We start from the raw sequence: 13,725 nt of genomic DNA, 5'->3' as shown, positions 1-13,725 counted from the left end.
AACTACAATGAGGTATCACCTCACACCAGTTAGAATGAGCATCATCAGAAAATCTACAAACAATAAATGCTGGACGACAGGGTGTGGAGAAAAGGGAACCCTCTTGCACTGTTGGTGGGAATGTAAGTTGATACAGCCACTATGGGGAACAGTATGGAGGTTCCTTAAAATCTAAAAATAAAACTACCGTATGACCCAGCAATCCCGCTACTGGGCATATACCCTGGGAAAACCATAATTCAAAAAGAGTCATGCCAGATGTAAAATAGATAGCTAGAGGGAAGCAGCCACATGGCACAGGGGGATCAGCTCACTGATTTGTGACCACCTAGAGGGGTGGGATAGGGAGGGTGGCAGGGAGTTGCAAGAGGGAGTATATATGGGGATATATGTATATGTATAGCTGATTCACTTCGTTAAAAAGCAGAAAGTAACACACCATTGTAAAACAATTATACTCCAATAAAGATGTTAAAAAAAAAAAAGTTCTTGGGCAAATACATTAACACATACTTTGGGTGATTTTCTCTTTTGTGAAAAATTAGAATAAGAAAGAATTGGGGAAAATCCTAATTTTTTCTATAAGTGGCTCAAGAATCAGTAACTGTTTGCTTTCATAATATATGAAGAAATGCAGTTTGTATAGGGCCTCATTCATGTATCAGAAATGAAAAAAATTTCCTGTAATTGAAATATATCAAAGAATTTATTATGGATTGTTCACAGGGAGCTTCTGTATTCTCATCTACTACTGTATTCTCATCTACTACCTTTAGTTTCTCAGCTACCCTGCCTTTACTTAGGACCAACATAAAATTGAGTTAGCTCATTAAATACTATTTCTAGTATTTTTGTTTTATGTGTTTAAAATATTTGGATACATAAAGAGTAAAGTGTAACATGCTAATACTGCAGGCACTTCTCTCCAAGGCATCAAAATTACTCTTTCTGTCAAGAGGCAAAATTTACTATAATATTGCTTTGGTTTAGCATTTCTGTTACTCAGTTCTTTTTTCATGTTGGAATAATAACTGATAATTATAACAAATTTATACCAAAAACAAATTTTGCAACAAATCGCAAAGGTTATAGAATAAAATTGCTGACTTTTTCAAATAAGAGCCCAAATAGATTAAACTGCATCTCATATTCTACCTTATAGTACTCTTCCATTTTCTCTGAGATCACAACCTAAGGTAGTTCAGCAGAGAAAAATAAGTTCTTTAGATTTTCTAATATGAAAATGAAAAATAATATATGATACTCTTAAGCAAATATTTTGGGCAGTAAAATATTTAGCTCATTTACATACTTGGAAATTGTATTTTTTGTTAACTATTATTTTATTTACTAGAATCAGATTATCACTTAAACATGGTTTAGTGGAAAGCATGTTGAGCCAGGAAAAAAGAAGGCCTGCATTCTAGCTCTGTCTATAAAGCTGAACTATAGAGCCACAGCAAAAATATTCTATTTGGTTTTATACTCGTGAAACAGATCTTTACCAGAGAAGATTTCACTATCATGTCCACAGAGTGGTTCACAGACTTACAGATTTCAGGTAGTAGAGACCAACATAAAGTAACTCTTTTTATTTTATCAAGTGATTATATGAAAAAAGTATAATAACCATCTATAATTTTCATCATTTAATAATAGAATGAAAATTGGAAAGGATGTAATTTCAGCACTAAACAAAAATGTAACATTTAACTGTATGAAAAGTTCATATGTTACTATTTTTCTCATTTTTTCTAAGATAATGTTACAGTCTACTAATTTATATACCATTTATATAAATAATTGAGGATTTGCCAAATATCATGTATATTTAAATACCAAATCCAAACTGTAATGATTCTTTAAAAATTATTTTTAAATAATAAAAAGCACAGAAAATATAGGGTATTTATTTTACTTTAGTTTCTATAAATCTAAGATAGAAATCATTAAATTAATAATGCATTTTTCAGGCGTTTGATACATGGCAAACCATTTTATTTATTTCAGATTGATTTTCCAGCTACTGAGTGGGAATATATGAAACTTGATTCTGAAGAGAATAGAAGTGATCTTGAAGAACCACCAAAAGAATGTTTAAAACATATTGCCAGACTTTCACAGAAACAGTCTCCCTTACTGTAAGTGACCCAGTTCTTGGGAGGGAATTTTGCCTGCTGTTCATGATACCAGCAGTCATACTAGAAGCACTCATATCTTTCAAGAGTGAACATTCCTTCCCATGTAACTCCTTTCATTTCCTAAAATCATGCCTGTTGGATGATCAACTAATGTTTAGGAACTAAATTAGTAATTTTTCATGTTTTTTTAAAGATTTTTTTCCCCCTTGGGGCATTTAGCAACTTTAAGTTTGGTCAAAGGAAAAATAAAAGGATTGGAGATCATTCAGTTCAAAACAACAAAGCAGAGACTGATACAGATCAGCATTTAACAGTGATAAAACATTGCTCTGTCCTTCAAGTAGGACAGGAAAATGTCCTACTAAACAGGAAAATGCAAAATTTAATTATAATGGCAGATTAAAAAAGAACAGAAATAAATCATGTTTTAATAGCACTAAATTAGTAACTAAGGAGTACTTAATTTTTGTCAAACAGTAATTCTCTGGGGGAAAAAAAATACCAGGAAGAATTATAAGAGAATACTAATTCTCTCTTTGTAATTACTATTTGACTTTAATATTTGGTAATATCTAAGCCACAGCTTATGGTGCTCATTACTAACATGGAAAAAGCATAAAACTAAGAAAGCAACTCCTTATGTGTGTGTGTGTGTGTGTGTGTGTGTGTGTGTGTGTGTATGTATATATACACACATATATTTATGGTGATATACATATATAACATAATAAAACATTTTATTCCAAGAATAAGAAATTATTTAAAGGTTTTGAATGGGGTAGTCATGTGATCTGAATAATCTTTTTGAGTGATTCTTTTGACTACAAGTTGAAGAATGGATTGGAGAGGAAGTAAGTGGAAGCAAGCAGTACAGCAGAGTAGCTTATGTAATATTTTAGACAGGAGGTCGTGGTCACTAGAACTAGAGAGATGGCAGTGGACACTGGTAGTAATGGCTAGATTTGGAGCATATTTGGAAGTTGAGAAGACATGACTTCATGATTATTAGTAAATAGGAGTTAAGTCAATTAAAAAACCAAAGAATCAAGTTAAGTCAATGGAGAATCTAAGGTTTTTGAATTGATGAACTAGGCAGATGTTAGAGTCATTTTCTGGAGGAGGAATAAGTTTGAGACCGTCCAGGCTGAGGTGTTGAATGTGATCAAGCATTCCATTTTGGGTAATCTTGTTACTCCCCTGATCTCTAATTTCAACTTGTCTTACTCTTTTCCTCATTCACTTCAAGCCAGTGACATCAGTTTGCTTCACATACATCACATGTGCTATATTCCCTCTCCCATCTCAAGGCCTTCTTATTTGGTGTTTCCTCTACATGAAATACTCCTTCCTAGTTCTTCACATGACTGAATCTTCTCACCCTGTAGGTCTTCACTTAATTGTGATCTTCTCAAAGAGCCCTTCTTTGATCACTCTACCTAATGGAGTTTTACTCTCTTTACAATCTATCTTATTACCTTTTATGTTATCACACTTAGCAGAATCTATTTTCATCTTGTTTATTAATGTGTTTTTTTCTTATTAGCTTGTAAGAACTGAGAGAACAAGGAACCTATCTATCTTGTTTATCACTACATTTCCAGTGTTCTATACTGTGCCTGATAAATAATATGTGTAAAATAAATGTTATAATGAATAAAGTTCCTTTGCATAGAATTTGGTATAAAAATTACCTTAAGGATTGAAAATGTTGAAAGACTCTTATACTAGACTATTGTCATCTTAACTAGGTGAAGCATCTTTTTATACTCCTTAATCAAAAATATAAAACCTTGCATTTAACAAGTGTGTCTGTCACATATCAGAGGCTAATATATTTGTAATGAGAGATTTTTAATATATAAAAAGATACTATACTTTGAAATTTAAAAATATTCAAACAAAAAATATCAAAACCAACAAATAAGCACATTAACTGCCTTTAAATATTAAAGGTTTGTGTTTTTAAATTAACCCCAGTGGTTTCTAACTGGTTTTATACTTCAGTTTCTATTTAAGAGAATAATTTATACTATAAAATAAGTAACATTTCCCTCTGTTTCACCCACTCAAATACAATTATCAGTGCTCAGTAGAGTACAATTTCATTCTGGACTGTGAAAACAGATGGAGACCAGCCTTCAATGTGATAAAACTTGTGTTAGAAACAGATTAAATTCATTTTCAAAATACCACATTTTATCATTTAGTTGGTGACTTAATTATTCCTTCTTTCAAATTGATCAAATGTAATCAGTCAGAAAGTTCAGACTCAATGAAATTCAATGAAAATGTACCTATAATATTTGTAAAAATAAGAAAAACACCTTCTTGATGACAGCTAAAAGAATATGTCAGATATAAAGAAAATCCTGGAACATAAGGTATAAAATAATTTGGTATGAAAGAAATTATGCTTCCACTTCTAGCCATGAAGATTACCTATTACTAGACTAATCCTCCTGAATTAAAGAAATATGACACAAGAAAAATACATATGAAACAACTGCTCTCAGAAATTGAACAGACAGGCCTTAAGGTGAACCCATGAATAAAGTGACTTTCAGCCCAGAGGCATTTTCTGTATCATAGATCTGGGAGATATAATTAAAGAAGAGCATGCAAGTCTTGCTGAGATTTAAAAAAAAAAAAAAAGGCAGAGATCGGAGTTTATTGATGCTGAGGCAGCTGGAATTTACAGAGCATAATAGTAGAGAAGAGGAAGATGTACAGGTTAGGAGCTACAGAAATATGTATTGGTGTCCCCTTATATATTTAGCTGAGTACTAAGCTACTCTTGAGCAGATAGAGATTTTGTAGGGATTGCAAAAGAACTGCTACAGGGAGATGTGAAGTAAATGTAGATTCTAGAGGTTGCCCAATGCTGGGAGACATAGAAATTCTGACCAGTAATAATAGAGAAAGATCACCACACCCCAGCATTCAATAAAGAAATCAGAAAGACGCATATTAGGAGTAAGTGTGCTCTAGCCCAAGATTAAGGAGTATACTTGGCCTAGCCTAACAAATCGTAAAAACAAGCCTCAAAAGGATCAAGCTGATCTGCTAGTAATTAAACGGACTACTAAAAAAATTGAAACATTCAACACTCAAAAGATAGCAAAATGCAGAGTTTTAAAGGTTTAGTGTACAATCAATAATTGCTAGACATAGGAAGAGTCAGGAATATATAACCATAGCCCAAGATGGGGCAAAGCAGTTTACAGAAACAGATCCAAATATTTTACAACTATTATAAAGATTTTTATGGATTTAAATAAAAAGATATGTATGAGTGAACAAATGAAGTCTCAGTAGAAAAATGGAAATTTAGGAACTGAAAAACAATATCTAAATTTTTAAAAAATCACTGGAAAAGCTTAATAGATTGCATAATGAAGAAAAAAAGAACAGTGATCTTGAAGAATGGGCAATAGAAATTATCCATGTTGAAGTACAGAAAGAACAAAACCTGAAAATAGTGATAGAGCCTTGTGACCTGTGGGGCAATATCAAGTAATATAATATGTGTGTATTGGACACACAGGAGAGAAGAGAGGGATTGAAGTAAAAACAAACAAACAAACAAAAACCCTGAAATAATAGCCAAAATTTTACAAGTTTGATTTTTAAAAAAATCAACCCACAGATATAAGAAGCTTAGCAAATCCCAAGCATGTGTGCATGTGCACACACACACACCACCTTAGCACATTATAGTCAAATTTCTGAAAACTAAAGAGAAAGATAAATTTTTTTCTAACACATCAGAGAAAATCAACAAATTGCATCCATGGGAACAACTATAATTCAGCAGATTACTCGTTAACTGAGGATTTCTCATTAGAAGCAATGGAAGCCAAAAGACATTATAACATTATCTTGCATTTTGAAAGGGGAAAAGAAAATAAATCAACTTAAAATTCTATAACCAGTAAAATTACATTTCAAAAATTAAGGCAAAATTAAAACGTTTTCAACTAAGCACAGCTGAGTTAGTTATAAGCTCATCTGCACTATAAGAAATCTTAAAGAAAATATTTCATGCTAAAAGAAGTGATAAGTAGATGGACACTCAAATCTACAAGAATAAATGAAAAGCACCACAAAGGGAAAATAGGTAGATAATAAAAATACACATTTTTTACACATTTATTAATTTATTTAAAAAAATAATTGTTTAAACTAAAATCACAATACACAGCTGGGTTTGCAATATATGAAAGTAAAATATGTAACAACTACAATAAGAATGAGAAATAGAAAAATAAAAGCATAGTGTTCTAAGATTCTTATACATAAGGTAGTGTAACGTTAACTGTGGTTGGCTGTGATATGCTAAAAAAGAATATTATAATCTTGAAAGAAAGCACACACCCCAAATTTTAAGAGTACATTTAAAAGTCAAAAAGATGACAAAAATTAAATTTAAAAAAATCCAAAAGAAAGCAGGAAAAAAGGAGAAATAGTTTGGACAAAAAAATTAACAATATGGTTGATTTAAACCTAATCATGTCAATATTCTGTTAAATATAAATTAATAAAAACCCCAATTAAAAGGCAGAAATTGTTAGCCTACATTACAAAAGTAATATCCAACTTTATGCTGTTTACAGACATATATTTTAAAATAAGAATTCAGCTTGATTATAGTTAAAAGAATGGAAAAAGATATACAAGGAAAATCATACCATCTTGAAATATTTGGAAAAAAACATTTGACAAAATTCAACACCCATTCATGATGAAAACTCACAAAACTAGGAGTAGAATGGAACTTCCTCAGACTTCAACTCCTGAGTTGAATCTAGATCTATGGAAAAATCTAGAGTTAACATCGTATTAAGTGGTGCAAGAATGAGTGCTTTCCCCCTAAATTGGGAACAAAGCAAAGATGTTTGTCTAAATATTCCTCTTCAGTGTTGTACTGGAAATCCTAGCCAGTGCACTATGGCAAGATAAATAAGTGTTAAATGTATAGAAGTTGGAAAGAAAGAAATAAAACTGACTTTATTTTCATATGAGTGATTATGTGAGATCATAGCATTTGAGGTTAATGTGCAAAATGCAATTGTATTCCAGTAAAAAATAGAAAATAAATTTTATTTTTCAAAATTCTATTTACAATATCAACATCTCTACATTAAAAAGTACAAAACTTTGCTAAGAGAAATTAAAGAAAATCTCAGTAAATGGAAGGATATATCATGTCATTGATTAAAATAACCCCTTTTGTTAAGATGACTGTTCTAGTCCTCCCCAAATTAGTGATAAAGATACAATTATACACCCATTAGAATGTATAATTTCTTTTCAAGTGATCAGTATGCTTTTAATTACACTCTGAAGACTTGGATAATTTTTTTTTTTTTTTACGGTACGTGGACCTCTCACTGTGTGGCCTCTCCTGTTGCGGAGCACAGGCTCCAGACGTGCAGGCTCAGCAGCCATCTCCACGGCATGTGGGATCTTCCCGGACCGGGGCACGAACCTGTGTCCCCTGCATCAGCAGGCGGACTCTCAACCACTGCGCCACCAGGGAAGCCCGGATAATATTTTTAAATGCGCAAAAATCAAGTGTGGGCAAGAATGCCATACAGTTGGTTCTATCATACCCTACACATGATAATGTAAAATATTACAACTACTTCAGAGAATAGTTGGACAGTTTCTTCAAAAGTTAAACAAAAATGTGACATACAACCAAGTCATTCCCCTCCTTGGTACTTTCTAGGAGAAATGAAAAATACACCCATATGAACACATGCATACAAATGTTCTTAGCAGCTTTATTCATAATATCCCCAAACAGGAAACAACACAAATGTCCATCAAATATGAGAAAGGATAAGCAAATTGTGACATATTCATACAAAGGAAGAGTACTCATTAATTAAAAGGAATAATCTACTGATACACTCAACAATATGGGTAATTTAAAAAACATACTGAGTGAAAGAAGCTATAACGAAAAGAATATTTACTCTATGATTCCATTTATATGAAGTTTGAAAATAGGTAATAGTCTAGAGTGAAAGAAATCATACTAGTGCTTGCCTTTGGTGGCATAAGAAAACTTTTATATCTTGAAAAGTGTGTAGTTTTTACTTGATGTATGCATTTGGCAAAATTTAATTACTGAACCCATGCATTCTCTTTTATGTAAATTATGCTTCAATAAAAGAAGGTAAAAGAAAAAATCACTGTTCAATATTGAAAAAATGAATTCAGTTAGGAAAAAATAACTTGTTTTAATAGCACAGAAATAAGTTGGTTATGGAATTTTTTCTTCCAGGGCTTTCTGGTGAGGAATGTAGTGACAAAACAGAAAAGGAGACTAAATGTACCTCAAAAATCATCCTCTATCAGCCAGTTCTTTCACTTGGCAGATGAAGATGGCTTCAGAAGAAATTGTAGAGAAATATCGATATTTAAAATCTTTCAATAATTCTTATTATCCTGCTTGGGAGTTTTAGTCAATTTAAGCTAAGCAACAGAGTATCAGTTTGGAGGAGACAGTGTTGAAAAGCTGTCATTGTCATGTGAGAAATGCTGTCCTTCAGCTGAACCATGGTCTTGAATGCTTTTGCTGGAGTGTAAGCAAAACACGGTAAACTGTCAGTGAATCAATGGCCCTTGTCCTAGACTTAAATCTTCTGTTGGGACCACTTTCCAGAGGGGAACACTTGAGCACTTAAGGAAGTCCTATTCATTGGCATTTTAACCCCAAACTTCCAGCAAACTCTGAGAATTTAAAGCCAGAATCCAGGGATAAATTGAGATCTTTGTTTTTGGAGTTCAGAGCAAAAAGTTTTCTGAACTCTGATTGAAACTTGCTTTGAAATGAAGGAATATCGTCTTCAAAATATGCCATTTCTCCACAGGCCCACTTGGGTCTAAGTTAATTTATAAAGAATGTAAGAAAATAAATGGTTAAGCAACTTTGTTCTAAGTAGTACATGTTGCAGGATTCAGATAAACTTGGTCTGCCTTAAAAGAGACAGAGACTCTGCCAACCAAAATGACTTTTTTTAAAAAGTGGCAAGCATAAGAGTGAGGAAAAATAAATGTGAATTACCTGAACTGAAGTTTATTTCATTTTATTTTTCTATAAAAAAATTAATTTAGTGGGAAATAAGCTGATAAAATAACCTATCAAACTGTCCCCAGAAGATAAAGAACTTGTTTTCCAAAATAAACTAAAATAAAAGTCAAAGAACTAGACTAACATTTTATACTGTGTATTTACAGCAAACATTTGTTAGTGTAGCAAACTCCAGTAAATTATAGTTTCCAATCTGGTTTTGCAGACTCTCTGAGGAAAAGAGAAGATACTTATGGTTTTATCGCCTCTACTGCAATAATGAAAATTGCTCCCTTCCTTTGGTCCTGGGTAGTGCCCCTGGATGGGATGAAACAACTGTTTCGGAAATGCATACCATTTTGAGAAGATGGAAATTTTCTCACCCTTTGGAGGCACTTGGACTTTTGACTTCCAGGTAAGAATTGCATGACAGGCATGACATTACTAATGAGAAAAATTTGAAGAGAAAAGCTGTAGGACTATATGATTAATTCAATAGCAATTCCATTTGTTTCCAATTTCAGTAGCTATGAATATTAAATTTAGATAAATGTAAACTATGAATATAAATTTTAAACAAATCTAAACTGTAATTGTGTCTTCTGTACTAAACTTGAAGCTATAATTAATGGCCATAGTATCTTAAATGGAGAGTCTAGTTGCTGTTACAGAAATAACAACAAAAAAAATTGAATAGGGAAAAATAAAATTCTCTACTTGTGCCCCTCTCAAAAGAAAAGAGTTCTTAAAAATTAAAGCAATATCTTTTACTACTGAAACATGCAAAGCCTGGCAAAATACCCTGCTTATAGTAGGTTTTCAGTTAATAAGCCAATGATGATGACAAGAATAAAAGGAAAAGCTATCCCTTATATATTCTTCAGATCTTCCCTCAGAATAAAATGCATGGGGGTAGGGGATCTGGTGGGGCAATGACGTCATCTTCTAGTTAAGGAGGAGCAGGAGGGAACAAGTGTGGTGTCTGGCTCTGGTTTGGGGAAGCAGCTCTTCCTTGGCTTATGTTTCATATTCAAAGCCAAGAAGAGATATTTTAAGTCTGTCTTGATGGCATCAGCTCACTGATGACATGAAGAAAGTCTGCAATCTCTAGAGTCAGAGAAGAATTGTGACACCCAGTTCTATTCTAAATTCTCTCTCAAGATCCTGATGAAGGAGAAAGGAGGGAGAGAAAGTGACACAAAGGACTTTTCAAAGGATTTATTTAGGTTTATTTTAAAATTTGTGTCTTTTATAAAACTTCTAGCATGGGAAAGGAAGAGAAAGTGTTTTCTTTTTCTATTATTTGTAAGCGTTAATAGGTTCCTCTCAATCTTCCAAGCGATGCAGGGGACACGGGTTCGTGCCCCGATCCGGGAGGATCCCACATGCCGCGCAGCGGCTAGGCCCGTGAGCCATGGCCGCTGCGCCTGCGCGTCCGGAGCCTGTGCTCCGCAACGGGAGAGGACACAACAGTGAGAGGCCCACGTACCACAAAAAGAAAAAAAAAAAAAATTTACAAATTATCTTAAAATCCTACATGTTTTGTGCCTCTCACGTTGAATATTTTTTTTCAGTTTTCTGATGTCTTCCATTAATTACTACATGCCCAGATGCCCACTCTTCCTTGATAGATAATAGATAGATAGATAGATAGATAGATAGATGGATAGATAGATATAGAATTTTTCTTTTAGTTGAGCTTGCAGCTTTTCCCCTTTTTATAAGGCTTCTTCTAGGTGGATCCTTCCTTGATCTTGCCAAGTAAAATTGATCACATCTTCCTAGTACAGTGCTTTGTTTCTTTATGAATTACATTTTATTGCAATGTGTTTACACGCAACATGTGAAACATGTAATTTGCCCATATTGGACTGAGAGCTAGTTAAGGCAAAACAGTTCATCATAGTGTTTCTGTTTCCCAAGGGCTTAATAATACCTGGGACATAGTAATTACTCAATATTGACTCAGTCACTCTCAAAAATACATTATGATGGGCTTCCCTGGTGGCGCAGTGGTTGAGAGTCCGCCTGCCGATGCAGGGGACGCGGGTTCGTGCCCCGGTCCGGGAGGATCCCACATGCCGCGAAGCGGCTGGGCCTGTGAGCCATGGCCGCTGAGCCTGTACGTCCAGAGCCTGCGCTCCGCAGCGGGAGGGGCCACAACAGTGAGAGGCCCGCGTACCGCAAAAAAAGAAAAAAAAAATACATTATGATTATTTATACTACTTTATTTTAATATTTAAATTATATTATTTGAGGGAATCATCGATTACCTTTATTTCCTACATCTCCTTGTACAGGTGAATGAATTAATGAAATAATGCTATGATAAGAAAATCAATTAACGATTGGTTTCATTGGAATTATTTACAGTTCATACTTGTGTTTCAAGAACTTTCTGGAAAAAAATAAGTTCTCATTTCCACCTTACTCCTAACATCTTTTTCTGATTTAGATAGATAAGAATAGCCAATATCTACAAAATTTTTTTGCCAAATTCTAGTTGTTTTTGGCTCAAGTAAGACTTAGAATATTAGCACAATTATTATTTTGTCATTCCTGAACTGATTAGCTCATAGAAATTTGGCTCAAAATGTGAAGGTTAAAAAAAAAGGTGATGGTAACAATTCACAGAGTAAGAGAAGATTTAGCAAATCATATATCCAATAAGGGAATTGTATTCAGAATATATAAATACTCTTACAACTCAATAACAAAACAATAAATAACCCAATTTTTAAATGGCCAGAAGAGGACTTCCCTGGTGGTCCAGTAACTAAGACTCCCACTCCCAATGCAGGGAGCCCAGGTTCGATCCCTGGTCAGGGAACTAGATTCCACATGCCGCAACTAAGAGTTTGCATGCCATAACTAAAACATCCCACGTGCCGCAACAAAGATACCGCACAGGGCAATGAAGATCCCATGTGCTGCAACTAAGACCAGGCACAGCCAAATAAATAAATATTTTTTTAAATAAATAAATAGTCAGAGGACCCAACATTTCTCCAAAGAAGGGAAAGAAAACCACAATGAGATACCACTTTACACTAACTAGGATAGCTATAATCAAAAAGACAATAAGCATTGGCAAGGATGTGAAGAAATTGCAAATCTCATATATTGCTCAAGGGAATGTAAAATGGGGCAGCCACTTTGGAAAACAATTTGTCAGTTTGTTAAATATTAAACATCAAGTTACCATATGACCTAACAATTCCACTCCTAGCTAATACTCAAGATAAATAAAAAGTAGGTCCACTCAAAAGCTCCTACATGAATGTTCAGACCAGCATTATTTATAATAGCCCAAAAGTAGAAACAACTCAAATGGCCATCAGCTAATGAATGGATAGATAAAATGTGGTCTATCCATGCAATGTAGCAGTATTCAATAATAAGAAAGAACGAATATTAATATATGTTACAACATGAATGAACCTTGAAAACATGCTAAGCAAAAGAAGCTAGTCACAAAAGACCACATATTGTATGATCCATATATGAGATGCCCAGAATAGGCAAATGGATGGAGACAGAAAGTAGATTAGAGATCACCTAGGGCTAGAGGAGAGGGAAAATAGGGAATGAGTGCCAATGGATATGAGGTTTCTTTTTGTGGTATGGTTCCACAACTCTAGAAACATGCTAAAAATCATTACGTTATATACTCTGAGTGAATTGTATGGTATTTATATCTCTATAAAACTATTAAAAATATTTAAAGAGTAGTTGTAAAGGTAAAAACTATGACTATATCTCTAAAGCATAATTTTCTTACGGGACAACTTTCTAAAGTTTCTAAAGCATTAACTGGTGGTTTTTTTTGGGGGGGTAACTTATTATTGTTTTATTAAGATGTACCTTGGTCTATTTTAAAGACATTTAAATGTGTTAACTAATATTTTTTGTTAAGTTCATGTAATATTTCTTACAAAAATTTTTGTCAGAATGAAGCCTATAATACTGATTAGTTTTCTTATAAAATAAGAGGATTTACTACATGGACTTCAATATTCTGATTTCTGATAACTAAGCATAATTCTGTTTATAGGAGCTTTCTCTACTTAAAGAGATGCTGAACATCTATTTGATTCACTTAATGTTTTAAATATAAAGATCAGATTTTTGCTTAGTGCTCCTTAATACTACCTCGTTTTATTATCTACAATAACCTTAAGGCAAATACTATTATTATTCCAATTTTACCATTGAGGAAACTGAGGCTTACTGGGGTTAAGTTGCCCAACTGACATTAGTAAGTTAAGGAGCTAGAGTTAAATTCAGAGATTTGGAGCTTGCAATCTTAACACTATGACTTACAGCCTTCCTATATAAATACATACTATTTGTTTACATACTAAATATGTAAATAAAACTATCCTAAAGTAGTTTGATTATAGTAAATAGCAGTACTTACCAGCTTATGCTTGGATGTTTCACTTCACTGTGTAATTGCTTTTTTTCTGAATAACCAGATTTTTAGAGGTTATAGGGACTGGT

General features: G+C 33.4%; 1 protein-coding gene across 3 annotated transcripts in view; it reads left to right on the top strand.

The window, feature by feature from the left end:
* PIK3C2G (phosphatidylinositol-4-phosphate 3-kinase catalytic subunit type 2 gamma) overlaps nt 1–13,725 on the top strand; it is a 324,948-nt gene that overhangs the window by 95,449 nt on the left and 215,774 nt on the right. For all 3 annotated transcript variants that reach the window (XM_007454609.1, XM_007454608.1, XM_007454607.1), the window contains 2 exons: nt 2,011–2,141; nt 9,449–9,637. In XM_007454609.1, the coding sequence (XP_007454671.1) occupies nt 2,011–2,141; nt 9,449–9,637 (320 nt within the window). The remainder of the gene's footprint in view (nt 1–2,010; nt 2,142–9,448; nt 9,638–13,725) is intronic.

Source organism: Lipotes vexillifer, unplaced genomic scaffold (assembly GCF_000442215.2).
Source record: "Lipotes vexillifer unplaced genomic scaffold, Lipotes_vexillifer_v1.1 scaffold559, whole genome shotgun sequence".
NCBI lineage: Eukaryota > Metazoa > Chordata > Mammalia > Artiodactyla > Lipotidae > Lipotes > Lipotes vexillifer.
Note: the sequence above shows the minus strand (reverse complement) of the source record. Positions and strands in the feature narration are given on the sequence as shown.